This window comes from Boleophthalmus pectinirostris, unplaced genomic scaffold (genome assembly GCF_026225935.1).
Source record: "Boleophthalmus pectinirostris isolate CB_2022bp ecotype Guang Dong unplaced genomic scaffold, ASM2622593v1 HiC_scaffold_19, whole genome shotgun sequence".
NCBI classification, from domain to species: Eukaryota; Metazoa; Chordata; class Actinopteri; order Gobiiformes; family Gobiidae; genus Boleophthalmus; species Boleophthalmus pectinirostris.
The window spans coordinates 17,573,630-17,595,264 of NW_026571140.1; the positions used below are offsets into that span (position 1 = coordinate 17,573,630).

Here is a 21,635-nt window from a genome sequence, read left to right on the forward strand (position 1 = left end):
GCAAAACATCTTTAATACAATTTTCATTTCATTTCATTACTAACCAAAGCTCAAACATAGAAAATAAAATGGAAAATGGCTTAACGCTGTGAGTGCATTAAAGAGTTGGGCATTAGATCTATGAAACACAGAATGGCCGGCTCTCCGTGGAGTGGCTTTAAAAATAAATGTGTCTTAACAGTGAGGCTAACCACTGCTGGGACACGGCGCTTATTGAACCAACCAACTAGAAGTGATTGACTGTTCCTTTTGAGAAGTGCTTAATTCACAGTAAAAGCGCTAGTTTTTCAGAGGCACCCTCCCCCCTTCCCTTTATAATAAGTCAGCAAGGTTAAGGCTGTCAAAGATGTAGTGAACCAAAACCACATTAAAATGGTGGAGAAAAATATCTTTTCTGGGTCTTGGAAACACAGTGCGTATAGAAAAATTACACCTACAGGATCTATATGACAACCTGAAGCTAATGCATTAATTTTAAATATAGCGCTTATTCAAATGCTCAAAATTGCTGTACAATTTTGTGCATTATTCATTCATTCCATGTTTAAGCTGCTCTGGAAATGTGGCTGCCAACAATCACGCACTGACATTCATGCCAAGAAGAAGAAGAAGAAGTGTCTTGCTTATGGACACAATGACTAGAGCCCCCACTGCCCCACTGTGGCGCCTGGTATTCCCAGCAGTCTCCCATCTATACTTCCAAGATCAAATAAGATCAGACCATGACAAAATAGTATGGACACACTCACACAAAATCTATAGATCTTTAACTACAGAACTTAATAACATTTTGAGTAATTCATAGACACGGTTTTAAAGGTGAACTCCACGTGTCAGTACCAAGCTCCAATAAATGTAAAACATTATGCTAGGAAAGAGCTACAAAATATAATTTTCATAGATGGTGCCTACAGAAGAGAATGGCATGCAGTAGAATAATAATGACACCATTGTTTTGCTAAGAAAAATAGAGTGAATGTAGCTGAATGGCTCCTTGACAATGCAAAGTGAAGGCAATAGCTTACACATGCAAAAATAGAATTGTGGGGAAATCGCATGCATGTCTATCCAATGGCCCGTAAAGACACATATACAATGATTGCATGGATACGTGATTGGTTTGCATTTAGAACTAATTTGTCTCCGGTCATAAGATCACAACCTGGGGCATATGTTTTTTATCTGCAATCATGTTAAGACATCTGATGCCCTTTCTGCTCCTAAAGCCTCCACTTTGAAGGAGATCTCTTTGAGTGCTCTGTCTAAATGAGCCAACACTGAGTAATGCATGAGAAGATGTAATGAAGTAGATTTATGGCCAGTGATGGCAGGATTACAGAAGGTCTTTACGAGTGCTGATCCGGGTAATGGTTTGTGTCAGTCCAACATTTCAGTGCCTTTGTCATATTCACCTCATAAACAACGCAAGTAATATGTTTTGAGGGGTACTTGGTACAACTTTACGAGCAAAACAAAAAAGTGGGAATGTTTTGTGTCAATGTGCATACAAGTTACACGTCAACATCTCAACTCAAGCGTGCAAGCAGAGTGGCAGATGGCATAATGCAATGCTACAGGAATCAGATTGGATCAAGCTCAAGTTTTAAAGTCCTAAAGTAGGGCTGCACAATATATGACAAAAGTATCAATAATAGCACTGGCTGATGCAATAAACTATATTGCACCAACACCAAGGTTTATAAAAAAAATGCAAATTTTATTGATTATTTAAAGTCTTAAATAAGCCTTGATTTAATTTTGGTTTCATCTACTACCAAAGCTCAAAAGTTTGGACTCACCCTCTCATTCAATGTTATTTTATATTTATATATATATATATATATATATATATATATATATATATATATATATATATATATATATTTTTTTTATTTTTTTTACGTTCTACATTTGATATACATACAGAATATACATAAAGAAGACATCAAATATATGAAGTAAATAACTACTAATTAAAAATATATAAATTTTATGACCAAATCCTCCACATTTTGCTTAATAACCCATATTTTGCTTTGTCAAAAAAATGTTATAACTTTTTTCTTTAGCAAATAATTCCATATATCTTGCTTCATATATTTGATGTTTTCTGTATGTATCTAAAATGTGCAAAGTAGTAAACATATATATTAAAAAAACATTGAATAAGAGGGTGAGTCCAAACTTTCCACTGGAAGTATATGTTAATTTTGTATTCTACATATTTAAGTTTCAATATAACTGAAATTATTGTGTCAAAAAGTACACAAGTAATATCGCTACTAAAGAGCCATAGCTCATATCTCGTCCAATATTGTGCAGTCCTATACCAGCATAATGACAAAGTAGCCTCAGATCTCTTCTTCTAGTAATCTGTTATGATGCATTCTTACAAAAATCCACTGAAAACCATTAATTTCCATGCACATCTACTAAATATTAGATTCAGCAGCCTTTCTTCAGTTCTCCACGTACACTGCGTTTTCAAGTGGAGAAGACTAAAAATACCAGTCAGTAATCTCAGTGGGAAAATGAGGTGTTTAATAAATCTGTTGAACTACTTCCCCCTGACAAGCTACAATTATAAGAGCAAGGAAAACACTTCAGCTATTCACTGCTCGGACAGGGAAACATTTAACATGATCCAGGGAGCCGTAGCTGTCAAAGTCTGACATAATGGCACACAAATGCAATTGACGATAGACATTTAGTTTTGATGTGTTTAGACCTGTGTGTACAAGGACTGCATATTATTGTTTTGGTAACTGCAAAATAAAGATACAGGAGTGAATGTTTGAATGTTTGAATCTATGTCCTAATTGATTTGTATGTCGTGGGGAATACAATATGTTGGCAATTATGTTTACATGTCTAGAGCTACTGATGCTAGATTACCATGCTAAGAAGTTTATGTACTAACATTTTTATTCAGTCAAGTCAGATCATGTGTTTGTACAAGAGATAATTACTTAACAGTTTCCAATAAAGTACAAAGAAAACATTAAAAACATGGTGATATATAGCTCATCCAATCTAGAAGCCATAATGACATCTTTGGAGTGCTGGAATTAATTTAGCATATAAAGCTGAAGTGGTACCAGCGCAGGTGAAGAGTTTATTTTAACATCTGCTGCTGATTTCAGTCCCTCTCTCTCTATGCCTGGAGGTAATGAAGTCCACGCTAAATGGATACTGTAAGATTATTAAACCTTAAAGGAAGAAAAGACCAGATGGCCATAAATATGAAAATAACACAGCCCTGCTTCCATGAAACCATTAAAGTCAATCATTTCTGACTTTTACTTAGAGCTCTCACATGTAAATGTTAGTGCCTGGCTGAAGGGTTGCACTGGAAAAAGACATATTCATTCAAGTGTTTTGCATGAGTGGCTCAACCAAAGTAAGCCATTATACAAATGAGTTGTAGAAGATACAATTATTATCCAAGCATCACGCGATTATTCATATTACTTATATCATAACACAGTGTAGAACTATACATTCATCTTAATGTTCATGCATAACCACCATTCTATCTTAAAGAAGGATCTATTTTTAATAACATTTAAAAAGTCAAAAAGCAGGGCAGTAAAACAGTTAACAAAGACAGTGTTCAGGGGTCATCTGTCACACAGCTGGCCTGACTGTTCTATAAGTGATGTTTTATGTGAACATTATAGACTGTAACATTGTGTCATGCTTCTCTCTGTTTTCATCTTGGTGCCAAAAAGTGGTTAGTGTCATTAGTCATGGCTGCAGCACCTAATTGACTTTGTACCACTCATTTGGATTTTTCTGTAACTTTAAAAGAATCTGTGATGTTTCAAAGTGCCTCTGGGCCAATTCTCTCTCTCTCTCTCTCTCTCTCTCTCTCTCTCTTTTTCTTCACAGTCATTAAAACTGATGTACCAGTACTAGAAAGAGTGACTGTTATATTTGTATAATTTACTTTTTACATTGTAATAAAAAGTTCTTTCTACACTGCAGATCACAAGATTAATTACATTGCATGTAAAATGAAAGGTTATGATCTTCTGTCTGACAAAAAGTACAAAGTGCTGCCTTTTGAATGTTCAAATCAAAATATAGTTCAACTTGAATTAAATGATTATTATTCAGTCCTAAATGTGAAGCCAGTTAAGGGGGTCATGGTGTAGCTTTTATGCTTCTCAGAGTATGCTTATTGAACATCCAAATGAGGCCACTTGTTCATTGCATAAATGGATTGCAATTAGCATGAAATGCATGCTTTTGTATGCTTCCTCTCTATTCCTTTGTATTGTTAGAGACACTAGCTCAGCCTCCCTCCCTCCTTCTCCTTCTCTGCCTACTTTTGCATTATGGCCAATTACTGTTACAGATGGAACATTTCACTTGACCTGGGGAATTTACAAGTAGGAACATATTTATAGTTGATTCAAAGGCAGGCTGTTAACATTCTGCAGGCTGATGAAGACATGATGAAATTGGGCACATATATGACAAGTTGGCCACATGACAAAGAGCTGATGAAACAGGGGAGACAAACCTGGTAACTGTTTCGCCAAGCATCAGATTGCAAGAGCAAACAGGGCTGCTCTGTAGGGCTGAATAATTGGGGAGGGGGGCGGCTGTGTGTTGTGAGGGAGAGAGGGGGTATGGGTGAGGGCTACCATTGTTTAGACTTTAAAAATCAGCACCATGTTGTTGTGTCAATATTCATTGCAAAATAATCATTGCTCATACCAGTTATACAGATCAAGTTGCTGGTGAACCAGACACGACAAAGTTCAAGTGTCAAAGACTAACAATAATTAAGCATGTGTAATTACACATTTATGAATATCCTTAAAGATTACAAATTTGTTGTAAGTTGATGTTTTGAAGCCTAAGGCTCTTGCTTGTTTCAAACGTATATAGTCTTACAACGTGTAGCTAGTATTACAAAAACGAACCTAGTAATAACCTGAGAGAACATGTAAACAAACATACTTATTAAGACAACTAGAAGATAGAATACTGGGGCCAGTGTGACAAATATGTGCGCTATATCAGAGCAGGTATTACTTAGACCTTTGAGTTGATTTTTTTTGTGCGTAATGTGAGCTGATATTTTCTATTGGTTAAATTAAACTAATCGCGTATGAGATATTGTTTCAGAGCAATGCACCCGGCACATTGTCATTACAGCCCACTTTTATCATCTTGTTTATGTTGGTCAGTATCTATGGAACAAACTAGTGAGCAGAATGACTCCGTGCATGTGATGCATCCAAAGCCTAATTACGCTACACACTGCGTGGTGATAACAAAGTTCACTCTAGTTTTAAAGTTTTAATGTAGATTAGCCCGTGCGCATTCTACCTTTTCACTGCAACTTGGGCACCCAACGGGACTTATGGCGCTTTACGAACAATTATTTTCAAAAACTACTCAATTACAAAGTGATTCTTACCTTGTTAAAGTTGTAGTAGCCCAGACAGTGACCAAAATCCAGGTTCGGTGGGTCTCCTGGAATAGAATTTCCCCCGGCAGCGGGATAAAAGCGTACATCCATGTTGAAAGAGTGGCGCGCAGCTGAAGCAGGAGCTACTCTGCACACAGCTCAGTGTGCTTCTGCCGCTGACAATCCACAAACGGAGAAACACGGGCAGTGCACTGACCCGGGCTGCGCTGGGCTAAACGAGCTGCCGCTGCAAGCAGAGCTTAGAGTTCACCTCTCGTATTCCTTCCCCACGTGGGTCAAGTGCTCTGAGTCCGCGGAAGCCTATGAAGGTTGGACAGAGCCCAAGAAGATGCCCATGCATTTACGCACAGCTGCTGTATACAAAGAAGCCACGAGACCGGCGACTGAGCGTGAGTCCTCCTCTTTTTCCTCCCCCTTCCAATTTTATGTTCAGATGCACGATGAAGAAAACACACAAAAGACGATAAAAGATAATCATATGTCCACAAGTGAATCAATTCTCTGCTATGGAACTCACGAATCCTTGGCACAAAACTTTATCAGTCCAACTTACAAACTGCGCGCTTAAGTAGTTGGACAATCTAAAGTGGTCGGTCGAGCCCATGTGCTAACAACGTGGTTTGGAATGACTTAACAAAACAGGGAAAGCAGTATTCCACAGATGAAACTATTATTTATAATTCTGTATACAGCCTGATCATACACCAACTCCGGTCCCAGTTGAGCGCCTGTAGCAGTCGCACTGATGAACAAGGCAAAGCGTGTTAACATGCCAGCCCCTCCCCAAACACACTAAGTCACACCCAAACACAGCAAGCCCCTCCCTCCAAAACACCGCATTTAACTCCATGTGACAGACTCTCAATTCAACACTGTTCTCCCAAGTTGTCACTATAACCATCAACCATTATGTTTTACCAGAGTATAAAATTATAAAGAGTATAAAATTATGAAAATGCCTATTCCTTTCAGGACTAAAATACATGATCCAACTTGCAAATAATAAGCAATTGATTTATTTCAAACAGCTACCACAGACAATTACAGCACTGCTGTTCTTTAAAGTTATTTATAGTCTATAATATGGGAGCAGAGCAGCATGGAAAGGCAGAGCTGCAATGTAATGTCCTTTTTGTTTTTTGTCCATAATATAAACTATAATTCTACAACTCTCCTGTGTACACTTCAAACAGCTTGCAAATAAGCTAACAGAAATGGCAGTGAAAGCAAGAATATTCTTACTTGACGATGGACAGTGGCTGTGATTAGAGTGTTGTGATTAAACCAATGGTCAGTTGTATTCGAGCTCAGGTCAGTGCATGCTGTAGTTGTGTTTTTGGGGACATATTGTATACAGTGTGTGTGAGTTATTTAATTTAATTAGCTGTGGTTAGTGGGATCAAGGGCGCAGATTTGCAACCTTGCTTCCTCTGGTCTACCCCAGGACAGCCGTGGCTTCAAAAGAAACTAACCATCAGTGAGTATGGAGCAACTGAATAATTTAGTAAAGCACTTTGAGTACCTTGAAGAGAACCATCCAAAGCATTGAATATTATATAAAATAAAAAGTAATGAATAAAATAAGATTCTTTCTTTATAACTGAAGTACCCTGCAAATATAACTCCAGCACTTAGCGCAGAAACAAATCAGATTCAGTACATGTTATTGTTCCAATTATGTGCATTTGTGTTTGCTAGATAAGGCTGTTTAAAGCACTTATTGTGGGTTAGTACTGTGCACGTGGGCTGTGTTCTGGCATGCACTACACACACAGTCTAATCAATGACATACAGTGCTTAACTCTTGTGTGCTCTGCCCGGGGAGATAATCCTTGAATTCGCTCGCTTATAGAGATGGTCAACAATCCGCTGGAGTCGCCAAGAAACGCGCTTCGTAACTATGGACGCACTAATGCATATGCAAAACCACTTTGAGTCTTGTTCCTGTTTGATAGTGTTCTTTTGCATGCATAAAAACACACGGCACACACTGATACGCCCACTCAATCAAACGTATTCATGCACCCACAAGCCCCATATGCAACAGCATCAGATAAGCATGTTCAGGCCATGTTATTGGATCTTCTACTGTAGTTTCAATATGGCAGTTGTGTGTTGTGGTCAATGTTGTTTTTTATTTTCACTTAATGCAGTGCACCAGACCAAGCCAAGAAATAGAATTAATTTCCTTTATGATGACGCCGTATCACTGTCTCCAGATGAATTATGCTTTTCTACCATATGTCATTTCCTCTGCAGTCTGAACACTAGACCCATTTGGTTATACGTGCAAAACGAATTATCTTCTGCTTCTGGCTTCAGCTCAATTAAAGGGGTATGGAGTAATTACACCGAGGTACAAAAGAGAAATAAATGCAAAAGTGAATTAGACTAATGCTCTTTATTTACTGAGGGGTCGACTTAATAATAAGTGATTTTGCCCATTTGTAACGCCTATGCGAATTAATGGTAGAACGTCAACAACTTGGTTAAATGTTTGTTATTTAAGTATGTGATAAATGAGGTGTAATCAGGGGTAAATAGACACTGCTTTTACTAAGGCAACATATTTATCTACATGTTGTCACGATACTAACATTTCAAACTCGACTATGACACTAAAGCGTAGACTTGATACTTAATTTCGATACCATGATGATAACAAAAACACTCTTTTCTTAGACAATAGAATGTCATTTTCAACATTAAATCATAGTACCTTGTTTTATATTACATTGTGGCCTTATATCTGTCTAGTCCCTCAGTCTTGCAGGTAGGTTCCATAGTGGCCAATGGCGTAGTCTGTGTGGTCTTGTGCTTGTTTTGATACAATTCAAAATCATTCAATAGCTATTTTGAAAAGGTTTGTGTCTTGTGAATGTGACTTTTTAGTATCAATACTTGCTGAAATGAGTATTTAGTTTTTTGATGCTTTTATTTTTAATTTTTGTATTGAATATACCTAATAGATTGGACTAGAAATGCAACTGTAGCACTTACAGTAAACACAAACAAATGAATAGAACATGTAACATTTGATTTTTTTATTTATTTATTTTTTTTTCCCCAAGTTATGACTTTACTTCTCCACTATATAGACGTGCTTCATAAAATATGTATGGTGAAACAGACATTTGAGATTTCTTGCTCTTGAAATGTACCTGAAGCCTCTGTCAGACTTAGTGAGATGAATAATTATAAACATAAAGGTTGTTTTATAAATAAGTCATTTAAAATGAACATCACTGAACAGCTGTTTACATTATTCAGGCATATTACCTACTTAATTAGCTGTAAATATGGCCACATTCACAAGGAAAAACAACCCCTGAAGCTTGGGTATTTGCAATTTTTATTATGGCATCATTAATGAGTGAAATGGCAAAAAGACTAACATAACCAGGATATAAAGAAAATGCTGTGAAGTTTCATGGCATGTCATTACAATATTGCATGTAAAAAGTTGAAGACTCTGTTGATTGACAGTTAGAATTTTTCCATTAGACTACTATTTCTTTATATAACTAACCAATTCTTTTTAATGAGTAATTGTGTGTGCCTGTAATCCCATTCTCAAACCTCTAATTAGGTAAAATGACAAATCTTGTACAGTGCACTAATGATCTGTTGCGCTGCTTTGTTTTCCAAAGTTTGCAGACAAAAAGGCATACATAATTCATACTATAAAAATGTGCATATTTTAACAATGACTAAAACATGATAGCAAAATATGTGTCTTTTATTGGTTACAGAAAGCAGGCTCCAATTAAAGAAGATCTATTAACATAATGAAAAGAAAAATAATGACAAATAATGCAAAGTTAATGATTTTGTTGCTCACACGCAAAAATATAATTCTTATATTTTAATTAGGAGAGACATTTATCAAATACAGAGTGTTAATAGAAATCTTTTAACATGATATCAGTGCTTGTGAATTTTCAATCTGAAGTCATATTCAGACTCACATCTTTGGATACGTGAACATATCTGCAGTTAAGTAACAAAATATATGTACTAAAGTATGTATTCGGAATAGTAATTTTAAGTAAATGTGTTTGGCACAGTAACTTTTTATTTGGTAGTGTTCATTTTTTAGAATACAGTTTCTTTCCTAATATCAAATTAATACATTGCTGTACACAAGTTAGATTTAAAACTGCATGGTTTTAGTGTGAAAAATTTAAAACACTCTTGCAGTGCATGGATCTCTAATTAGTAGGGGTGTAATGATATCCAAGTCTCACGATACGATATCGTCATCGTATGAACCTCATAGTACGATATTGCAATATCGTGGGAAAGCTCACGATATGGTGGGGAGACTCACGATTAGGAATGTAAGAATATCCAAATCTCTCAGTATGATATTTTCATGATATACATCTCACAGTACGATATATCTTGTAATATTTTGTGGAAGTTCAAAATTTTGAATATGCTACTTGCCTTGACAAGACTTAATCCAAAGAACTAAGACTTAAAAGTGCTTAGAACTGTTATTGCTTCCTGTAGTCTACACTGAAATGGAGCAAAGGATCATGGTCTGTGTAGTTCCCTTTGTCATTTTGTTTTTAGCTATTGCTGCACCATAACTCTTAATTTAAGTGAAGACACTTGTAATTCAATATATTGTGATGATCCATGATATTACTGTGAGAACTTTGACGATACAATATCACAATATTTTGGTTATTGTTACATCCGTACTAATTAGTGACAAATTAATGCAAAAAATGATGTAATCTATTCTTATATCCCATTTTTTATTCAGAACAATACTCTCTCTGATACATTTTATATAATAAATAATTTTAAAGTATTCTTTCCAGCATTGCACATTTTGAGATTTGAACTGTAGTTTGCATGCCTCATTAAAAAAAAAAAAAATCTGATTAATTTGAAATATGAATCATTAAACTTTCAGCCCGAGCAGTCTCATTTGGGGGGTGCATAGTTGGTCTTTTCAGTCAAATCTTACCAGTGCTTCTGAACCTGATTGAAACCCATGCTCAGGCTCACCACACAGAACAGACAGTATGAACTCTCTCTGTACAGTGTGGAAAGCGGCCCCCACAGACCACACACTTGCACAGCTCTGTTCACACTCCACTGTGTTTGCATTTTATGTCAAGCCCCCGGGTGCCATAGCTTTTATTACACTCCATCAGTAATAAGGAGCAGATTAGACAGTAAAGGTACACTCTCCTTCCTTTCTCTGGACATTGATCAACACTATGCACTATCCACTGCTCAGCTCTTAACGTGTACACTGTGTTTTTACTGCTAATTCAAATATACCGATGCAGTGACCTTTTATTCAGGATAATTAAAATTGTTATTCCATAAAAGTTACAGCAATCTGTCATTGGAAAAAAGAAAACATTCATTGCTCACATACATCTTGTCAAATGATGCAATAAAGCGTTTTATGCTTTTATTGAACTGGTGTTTGCAAGATTTTTCGAATTTATTTCTTTTGTATATTTTTTATTATTAATTTGTTATTTTTTGTGGTTTGGTAATGCACTTCACACGTTTCATTGCTGTGGACTGGTAGTATCAAGGCTGCACTCGCCCTCCACATTCATACAAGGTGAAGCAACAGCATGTACTCATCTGAGAGAGAATTCAACTACTGAGTCACAGCTGCCCATTCCAAACTTTCATATTTTTCATATTTTTGTGAGAACATAATTTGAAAATATTTGCAAATTGAGTAGACTGATATTGTTCTCCTTTTGGGACAGAATACAATTCTAGATGGATATTACGAAATTGTGACACCCAGTATCCCATTTATTTGCCGAATACACACTTCTCCAAGATTTTATGAAAATGTAAGTCTTCTGAAGTTCAGATGGGCATGATTGACAGGTGGATTAGCCAATCTGAGACAAATATGGCAGAAATAAATGAGTGAGGCACTAAACTCTCAATTTGAAATGAGAAAAGTTGGATTTTATTCTAAAAGATAAGTGACCAATGAGCTTCTTCATTCCACTGAAATAAATAAGTCTGATTGCACAGTTCTGTCTTAGTTTGACTTGAGGCACGGCACAGTAAGTAGTGACTAGAGTGATATCATTCTGGACTTGCCAGGCAAACCATTTATAACTCAATATGAAAGTCTTTATTGATATAGTGCGCCAACTATTTAGGTTGCACTGCTCTGCTTGTATTTCCATCTAAAGCAATGATGACTTGTTTGAAAATTAACTGGACATGCTGTTGGCTATTTTACAGCAAGACTTGAGCCAACGTGGTCCAATAACGAACAAGGACCCCATAATGATAAATCAGCCCAACACTTCATTATATTATTCTCAATTAAAAGCTATCCTCGGCAGCATTAGTCATCCCAGGGTCCGTGATTCATACTAATTAGTGTGTGCTTTCTATGCCACAAGCTGCAGAGGATATTTCAATATCCCATTAAGCGATTCAAAGATATGCCCTTGATTGACATTCCTTTAAAGCGCGGAAGTAATTACATTATATGCTTCAGTTTGCTTTTCATAATTTCAGATATCCTGCGGTCTGCACTATTTGTGATGAATCTGCTACATTTAATCTACGGCAATGTACAAATGATTTAATTGAGTAAAAGCTGAAGAGGTGAACACTTTCAAAAGTAATTGTGGGCACTTTCTGACTTCTCTTCTCATGCAGTGTGTTTGTAGTTGTGAAGCGAAGACATACTAAAATGTGTTAAGTCTGCCTCACAAGAAAAGATTTGTGCAAGGTGAAACAGATGCAGTGTAGTTGTTCACTGTTTGAATTTTGATGGTCTAGTCCATCTTGCTTGCATTGCACATTGTTGTTGTTTATTTGGGATCTTAACCCACCTTGTTAGTGTATGAATAATTGTATTTATTTTGAAGATGTGTATGTCCTGATTCATCAGCCAATTTCACTTTGTGGAAACAATCTGCCCTCACAGCATTAGGATTCGTTCGCTCAAAAGTAGGCAGGTACTTTTTTATTTAACCTATCGCTGCTATTTGGTCATGACATATGTAATGCGTCAAATCCTGTACGAAGAAGGACAATAACGTCTTTCCCCTTGATAAAATTCACCAAACGTTCTCTTTGTTCTGACTTTAAATCCTCAATCTCGGGAATCGTTGCCAACACAGAATGTGTGGCTTCATCTACATTCATCTTGACCGCTTTGTTTACTGTTGTGCTGTACCACAAAAGGGACCCAGACAGGCGCTTTACAGCACTTCACTGGTTGGCCGGTGCACGATCTACAACTTCTGGGGTTCTTGCAAACCGTCTAGTGTATTCCGATTCCTGACCTAGTCCCTGGAGAGAAATTAAATTGAGTGGAGGCATTAGGTGGCGCCAGCCTGGCTATATGTTAGTGGGCATACATGATACAAAATGAATGTAAACAAACCCAATTAAAACCAAAGGCTAATTCCCATCCATTCTTCCAAGGGCAGGGATCACAAAAGAACCAAATGATACAACAAACAAACCTTCCATATATACAAGAATACACTGTGCAATACAAATATTGCTCACTCCACTCACTGCACAGTTCAAATTATTGCACATGCCTTTTATAATGCTCACTCCACTTATATTGCACACTCCTGAATATTTTACACTCATCCATATTGTACACTCCATAATATTGTCAACGCCACTCATTGCACACTTCACAAGATTGCACACTCCCCTTATTTCACAGTCCACATTATTGCACACTCATTTGAAATTGCACACTCCACAATATTGCACACTTGAGTGAGTGGTGGTGGTCGAAGATGTCAAAGGTACAGAATGGTGGCCACAGAGTCTGCCCCATTTTTTAACCCCTGAAAATGTGTTTTTGTAGAAAAGTAAACTGCGTTGTCAGGCTATACAGAAAGTTCGATGCAGATCATATGACAGATGCAAATAATTCATTGTAAGTTGTAAAAGAAGATACAGATTGACAGTTTTATTATATTTAGATTTAGATATTGGGAAGTTTCAATAAAGTTCAAAGGTACATATACCTGTCTGCATTGGTACTTTCTCCACTGTCACAATATATTATTCTTGGTCTGAAATACTGCAAACTGTTGACAGCACAGGTCTAGGTAAAAACTGGGACATTGTTGTTTATGGGGAGGAACGTTTCTATTCAAATGTCATTTTTTTTGGATAACAAACCACCACCGAAAAGTTTATTCAAGTTGTGTGGAAAAACATCTCCAAAATACAGATAACAGTAGGCCCTCTTCCAAAATAACATCTTCTAGCAAATAGCCACCTCCTACAATGTTATAATGAGTTATTTCCAGTACATAATGATTACTGCTCGGAGGCTACAATCAAGTTATTGTGTTTTGTGCCTGGCTACAGATCAGTTAGAGTCTGCAACAGAAAGAAGCCCTTTGTTTCACTTCCCATATAAATTACAGTGCTCATGGGTGTAATTGTTACCTTATCATGCAAAGAAAGAAGAAACTGTCACCTGTCTGGTAGATTATACCCCATACTCAGCAGCACAGCCCGTGTCAAAACAGCAGAGAAGGTGGGAAGCCAATAATGCGCGATAACTGTAGACTTGTTAATACATGCAGTGTGGTTCAATATGTTACACTTTCTTCATCATAGAGTAATGTAAGGGATTCTTAACCTACATTCTCCTCATCATCGGGTTTGTGTTTTCTCATCTGTCTCACAGGAACACCTGTCAGAAACAATGGTTATTTAAAGTGGCTTTTATGCCTACAACATGTCTCCTCTTGCATGTATATGAGAGCGCCTCTGTATTGTAGTTTACATTAAGGTTTAGAATAAAACAGCAACTGACAAGTTTGTCTTGTGATTGGTCTCCTATGGGAGGAAAATCAAGAGGTTGTTCTTTCTGACAGGCAGAGGTGGACAAGATACATTAATTTAATTACAAAAAGGAGACATGCTTGTGTTTCTCTATATATCATAATTTTTTATAATAATTTATCATGTGTTTTGTTATACAGAAAGTGAAAAAGCTGCATTAATGGCATAAATAATAGTTTTTGTTTAATAGTTGCAATAGTATTATGACTAAAATTGTGGTTGTAGCATTGTCCATTACTAAAAGAAACTTTGATAGGAGTAGCAGTATATATACCAGCAGTACAAGTAACACTCAGTATTGACAGTTATAAATGAGAGAAACCACAATGACAGCCAGAGTAATATTATTAGATCAATATTAAATTATTGCTATTTTGATACTGTCAAAGTATAGATTCTCATGTGAAAATATTGTTACTCAATATTTTTTAAATCATTATTGGTAACGTTTACATGATGCTTTTTAAAAATTCCGTATTTATTGTTCCTAATGAAATAGTCCGGGAATAAAATATTCTCCTTCAAGTTTACGTGGAAATAATAATCCCGAAAGTTTACATGGAAAACGTGTTAAATCGCCTTTATTTAAATCATAGAACTATAATAGAGATCCATGATTTAATTCCACTCTGGGAGTTGGGAAGGGTTCTGATTGGACAGGGACACGAACGTATTTACGTCTACCGGAAGAAAACACACACTTAAGCTGCTACCCGCTTTTTTGTCATCTCAGTTTGTCGTTACACATGTAATGCATACCGCTGTTCCCATGCCCATACAAACTGGGTCCAAACCCAGACTCCTGAACCAGCGGGGAGCAGCTCCGGTTCAGGTCGGGCCCAGATGAGCTGAAGTGGGGAGTGGTGTTAGACGCCTCAGTCTGATAAGCACTTTCCCCGGGAAGAACCAAGTGCAAAGGACTGACCGCTCAGAACAAGATATAACCATCCAAACTGGATTCGCGCTTCTGTTTGGATGTTTTGCACCACCTCAGTACCAGCTGCAGTCCTAGAGTGCGGAGGACATGAGCAGCCCGCCCGAACCTTTAGTCCACAGAGCATTCTCTCTTTCCTGTGAGTATACGACAGCACTTAACCGCTCGGACCCAGTCCACTGCGCACTTGTCTTACTCATCCATGTCTGGAACCAACACATGGCAGACGGAGCCTCTGGATTCATCTCACGACACCAATGCACGTGGATGATGGCACAAGACCAAGGAGGGGCTGCCCGCTGGGTGAGTGCCCCCTTGTCTTTATTGCCGTTACCCGAACTCAGTGCTTCTGCTCCGGGCTGATGTGCGGTGAATTGTGTACAAAGTTATAGGCTACATGTTGCTGTTTCCAGAATTGATGATAATTTGAGATGAGGATGGCTCGCGGTGTTGGTGGGGAATACATACCGCTGTTCCCCCGGGAAACATAGGCACCGGGTACGAGGACCATTGGACTGACCCCACAAATATGATACAAACTTTTTTCACCATCTTGTACTGTGTCTTTGCATCACAAATGCAACCTAACAAACATGCGCTGAACGATTATTTTTAGGAGGAGGAATAATGATTGAGGAATAATTTAATGCGTCTTTAAAATCGGAATAAACCACCCATTTAATCTGGAATTAAGTTTAATTGCAAATAAAATTAATGCTGAATAATCATTAGGATTGAAGTGTTTATATGGTCTTTTTAAAGTGGAATTTATTTTGTATTCCATATTAAATAATTTTTAATCAGAATTAAAGATCTCATGTAAATGTGGATTCTGTCTCTAATCTGTATACTCCAAAGTAAAATTCTTGGTAGTAAAAGAGATTCAGTGTATTTTGAAATTCATTTGTATTGCATTTAGATCTATATCATGATACATTCCATAGTATTGGATGATGGAGATTGAAATAATAATTAAATATATTTCCCATCAAAAGTATTGCCCATCACTAGCACAAACACTTCAAACAAGTCGCAGATGGTAGCACTAGTAGTAAATTACCTTAGTAGCATTTGTAATGGAGTTTGTAAGGCATTTTTACTTTTGAATGTTGGGAGTATTGTCTGGAGAACAGATCTGTCTTTTTTATTAAGTTGATCTCTAAACTGAGAGAAATGCCATCCAGAAATTGAAAAACATGTTCTTGGCTTGATAATCTGGAAACCTTTTCTTATTTTAGCCTTCATTTTGACCGACAGCATGAATCACCCAGAGGCAGATGTTTTATATTTGGTCCCATTCCTCCTTGTACGTCCTATAATCACAGTAACAGCCACTATGCATCTAACACATGTTATTCCATCTGATTCAATGTGACCACTGTCTAATGCTTGTCACTGGCCATATTCTTATGTTCGTATCATGGCTTCGGAGGAATCTTCATGAATATTTATGTCCCCTGCTGAAACACTGCCCCCTCCAGGCCTGTTTGCCTTGAGACACAAATCTAATCTACATATTGGCCACTGTGTACAAAGAAGAGGGCTATGGACTTGGACCTGAGGGGCTATACCTTCACTGCATTTTTATATACAACAAGATCCATTTGTCTTACTGTTGTCCTTGGAGCTATTTCACTGTTTATTTGAATCATAAAAAATGTTATAATTTAGTTTGAGTTTTAAATAGCCTTGTATCAGTCTTGACTATAGCTTGGTGCTCTGAGCTGAAAAATAGAGTGCAAAGTGAGCCATAAAAGCAGGCATTCTTTTCCGGCTACATTAAAATAACTGCATTCTCTCTTCCATGGTCCAATAACTGAAGAAAGGATCTTGATTTGTTTTCCCCTATGGCTGCAAATCTCATTTTTATGGCAAAAGATATTATGTGCAAACCAATTCCAAATCCACTTTTCCAGTCCACTTTTCCATTATCACAATCAAATCGTGAGTCATTTTTACGATGGTCGAAATACATTAAAATGGCTTGGAGAATAGCATTGCCCTCTTGGCCGTTGTCTCGTGAATTAAATGTCAACACAGGTGTAAAACAAAATGTAACCTCATATTGCGCTGAATATAAATGTCCTATTTGCTGATATAGATGAGAAAGCCCCATCTTGTGCTCGTAAATTAACTAGAAGCTGTCCATGCTTGAGTGACACATCTTTGATTTGTAGTGAGCAGTTAATTTCAATCCAAATTCACCAGGCTGTAATTTTTTCAGTATATCTTGGTTCTTCCCAGGCAGATAACAGAAATAGCAGCATCATATCAAAGGCATGCATTACATACAATCATAATACACCTGACAGGCTGGTTACACTATTATAACTCCACCATGATAAGCCTTACAAAATCATGAAAAAGCTAGTATTAATAATGAAAAATTATTTGTTTAAATTATTTAGGCTTAGTAACTACTTAATTAAAAGGTTAGGGGTTAGGGTTAGAGTATCTAATCTAAAAAAAAATTAAAAAAAATCTGAAAAAACTAACCTAAGAGTCTAAAGTTACTGCATGCTGATCATCCTAATTATTCACCGTGTTGAGTTAATAAGCACTTTTCACAAGTTTTGAAGACCAGAGTGCAGATTTTTCAGTACAGTAATGCAACTAACACCGAGCATGCTAACCATGTTCTTCCTGATTCTTTGACAATAAATGCTTTATAATAAGCTGCAGGCAGTACACAGCTGAGTTATTTTGGCTAAGAGGTAGTAGTCAGTATAAAGTGTTGCACATAAAACTGTGGGCCAATAAATTATGAAGGTACGGCGTCTTGTGCTGTGAATAACCACAGACCTATAATACCATTAATCAATAAAATAACATAGTCAATATTTAAAATGTTTTATTGTACAAAAATGGTGGTGTGCACAAATCCTGAATACAATTAATTTTTTTAGCCTTCATTTTCACCACGAGTCATTTAGGGGAAGCTCTTTTATTTTACTTCTTTATGATCCTTTCTGTCCATATATCTGCAACATAAGAGAGCACAATAAAAATGGTTACGCTGCCAAAAAATGTAATGGTTTACTATTGCATCAAATGGAAATAATATTTTGATTATGACAATTTCCATAATATGCTACATTAATGCAAAGTCACAGATTCCATGCAAATAATAATAACTTAGAGATGTATTCAGGCAGTGTGGCAAAGTGAACAATAAAATATCACCTCATGTTTTTGAGTTTGGTAAACTCCACAATCCAATCATGTAACTAGCCAACACACAAATGTCTAACGCAAATTGTTGGTTAAATAAATACAGTCGGCCGGGTAACTAATCAAAACAAATTGCTTATTGTAGACCATAGTAATGTGGTCAGGATAATTGTAATTGATTTGCACGCTGTAATTACTGGAAGACAAATGCAGCGTTTTGGGTCAGCCTGAGCAGTGGAGCAGTGTATTAAGCTGTGTGAATGAGCTCAGGAGGGCAGGCCCATTACACAGAGGCACAACAGAAGAGCTGGCCCTGTGCCATGACCCCTCCACTGTCTCTCTCCAAACCTGTCATTTCACCAACTCTATTCCAATGCATGATCGCAAGGTTAGGCTTCAATACGTTTTTTTGGGGGTTTTTTTTTAGCTTTCAGTTATAATACTAGTTCTAAACATGTAAATTCCCAACATACTATAAGAAGCTATAGGGAAGCTTATGGTAGTTGATTCAAAATGATTAAAGCAGACATATTAAGCCTGCTTTTATGTGCTGACAGTTATTAATGAACTGAGGTTACCAGTCAGGAGCCATTACGCAATTGGTTGGTCGTTTCTCAGGAAACCAGTAGATCATATGTTTAGATGTTCTGTGTGTTAACGGTAGCACAGTGGGTTGAGTTTTTGCCCATCAACCTTTAGCGTAGCTGGTTCAAACCTTGTGTACAAGTCAGTCATCATTCCCTCATCCAAGAATGATCCGTAGTAAAAGGTTTCAGCGATAGTCTTTTGGACAGTGAGTTTCCCCCGTTATCTATTTGCAAGAAAAATACATCTTCAAATCCACTGCTGAATAATGATACAAGCAATTAAAATATTACAATTCCTTTTATGTGCACAGAATTATATATATATATTTTTTACAATCCACACAGTGATGCAAAGATTTGGTTTGCAGGTCTTGACATCTTCCACATGTTTGATCTCAAATGGGTTTCCTGCCCAGAGAAGACGAGACAGAAACAGACTGGATGTGACGAGAAGTGAGAGGCAGAAGAATGAACTGCTCTCTCTAGGCAATCCATTTACTCCCAAACACACCTTGGGTTATTGAGAACGATAACAATACAGCCAGACCTTTTGTATTGCACTGCACAGACACATGTTTCTCCTAGCTTGACATAATTGCCATTCTTCCTCTGTTTTCTATCCAGCCAACATCAATCTCTGTTGGTTGTACTGCCAGAACTGTCAGCAGTGGGGAGAGCAAAGTCAGGCTTACCGGATCGCTACGGTGGAGAAGTGAAGCTGAAGTATAGCGTTGGGTGCAGCCCGGAGAGATGAGAGATCATACAAATGGACCAGTGAAACGCCTCTGTCCACCTCTTTACATCATGTCAGCCCGGCGCATTTAGAGTAAAAGTCCCCATTCAGCACCGAATCCATATAAGAGTGACAGTAACAGATAGATCCCTGTAGTCTCAGTGATGGCTAATATCAAAGAAAGAATGGCCACAGTGGTGCAGGCAGGCATCACTGAATGTATAGGGCCATGGCGATTGATGGCACAGGCAATATATGAGCCTGTTGAACCTCACGATGCAGCACCAAGCAAAAGTGTCTGTGGAAGATTCAGAAGAACATGCCATGGAAGGTAATCACACTTAACTTGGATCTCCACCAAAGCTCTAATCTGAATACACCACTCGAAAACTGAAGGTGTAGAGCTGGGAATCATGGGGTCCCTCAAAATTCAATATGATACACGATGTATAGCTTACTATACGATATTATCATGATATAGCAATACATGTGATGCATAATATACTCTGTGATGTATTTCTGTTTTTTAAGAACAAAAAACATTTTAGCAACTATATTTCTATGTTAAACCAAGACTTGGGCAAAGTTAATATGAAATACATCTATTTTAATCATCAAAGCAGTGGATATGTCAAATGCATAAATAAGTTTCCTTCCACGAAATGAGCAACAAAATGATAGTACAGTATATCGCTACAGCAGCACAAGATAATGATACTGTATCACCAAATTTAGAATCATGATATATCAATATTTCAATATATTTGCACATCACTAGTGTAGAATATCTGAGTACACACCCTGGTACCGATATAAATGTCCTATTCCATTCCTGTTAATGACAATGGAAACAAATGTGTGTTTATTGTATGCTTGTTACATTTGCTTCCTAACGAGGCTCGAACAGTTGTCAGTAAAAAAAAAAAAAGCCCTGTTTTTTAAAGTTTGCAAAGTTAGAAAAAAGCATTAGAGACACTGCTCCATCCACCAAGCAAATGTTCTGTTGTAAACACTGGAACCCATACTGTGCCCCAATAAGATTCAGTAGAATAAAGCTGCTTATTGTTGCATTAAATTATTGTCACTGTGCAATGTCCCACTGTGGTCAAAGAAGTAATTTACAGTATGTTTGTCACGAAGCTTTGGTTCTTTTGTTGGAAAAGTATGTTCAGTTCATTGTACCTAAAATTCTGTTATTTTAATCAACAACAAAGTCAGCAACAAATCAGCCAGAAGTGAAAAGTTAAATTCTCTTCAAAACAGAATAAATAGGCTTCCCAAACTTTTGCACAACACTGTATATAAAACAAACTGTGATCCTGCACACAATACTTCAATATCTCTCTGTGAACACAGACTAATCACTGTTTGAAAGATTTTTTCACAACTTTGGGATGAAAAAGATTGTTTGAAGGGAGAAGCAATATTTCACTGGGCGAAATAGGTGCAGGCAATCTGCCTTTGGAGTGGAGAAGGCAGCAGTGTTTTATAATGGAAGAAATTCAATGTGACATGTCGAGAATGAATTGCTCAGTCAAGCAGAAATATCCCTTGTTCTAATGGCTTGGGACATTCAGCGGTGTGTTCTCTCCTCCTTCTGCTCCTATACCCCTCCCCCCAGCTCCCCCTCGCTCCCCCTCACTCGCCCGCCTTATCTCTCTCTCAGTCTATATAAACACAAGACACATGTGTAATGAATAAGCTTATAACAGACCCTGATTGGTTGGTTACATAAATGGAACTGATAGCATTGTGGCATTGTGAGGAAAATATCATTACCTTTTCACAGTTTGTGCAATATGGTTCTTTGGTAATAAGTAATAGCCGAGTAGATAACAAAATCATGTTCTAGTGGTCACAATGTTGTATAGCCTTATCAGGAAGTCATCTGAAAAGCACGGTGGCTGTGTGCACTGCATC

At 37.2% G+C, this 21,635-nt stretch overlaps 1 protein-coding gene across 1 annotated transcript in view; it reads right to left on the bottom strand.

Moving 5' to 3' along the window:
• Positions 1 to 6,133, bottom strand: part of tox3 (TOX high mobility group box family member 3) — a 47,020-nt gene extending 40,887 nt beyond the window's left edge. The window contains exon 1 of the mRNA XM_055154676.1: positions 5,435 to 6,133. Within this exon, the coding sequence (XP_055010651.1) occupies positions 5,435 to 5,536 (102 nt within the window). The 5' untranslated portion in view covers positions 5,537 to 6,133. The remainder of the gene's footprint in view (positions 1 to 5,434) is intronic.
• Between the last annotated feature and the right edge of the window lie 15,502 nt (positions 6,134 to 21,635).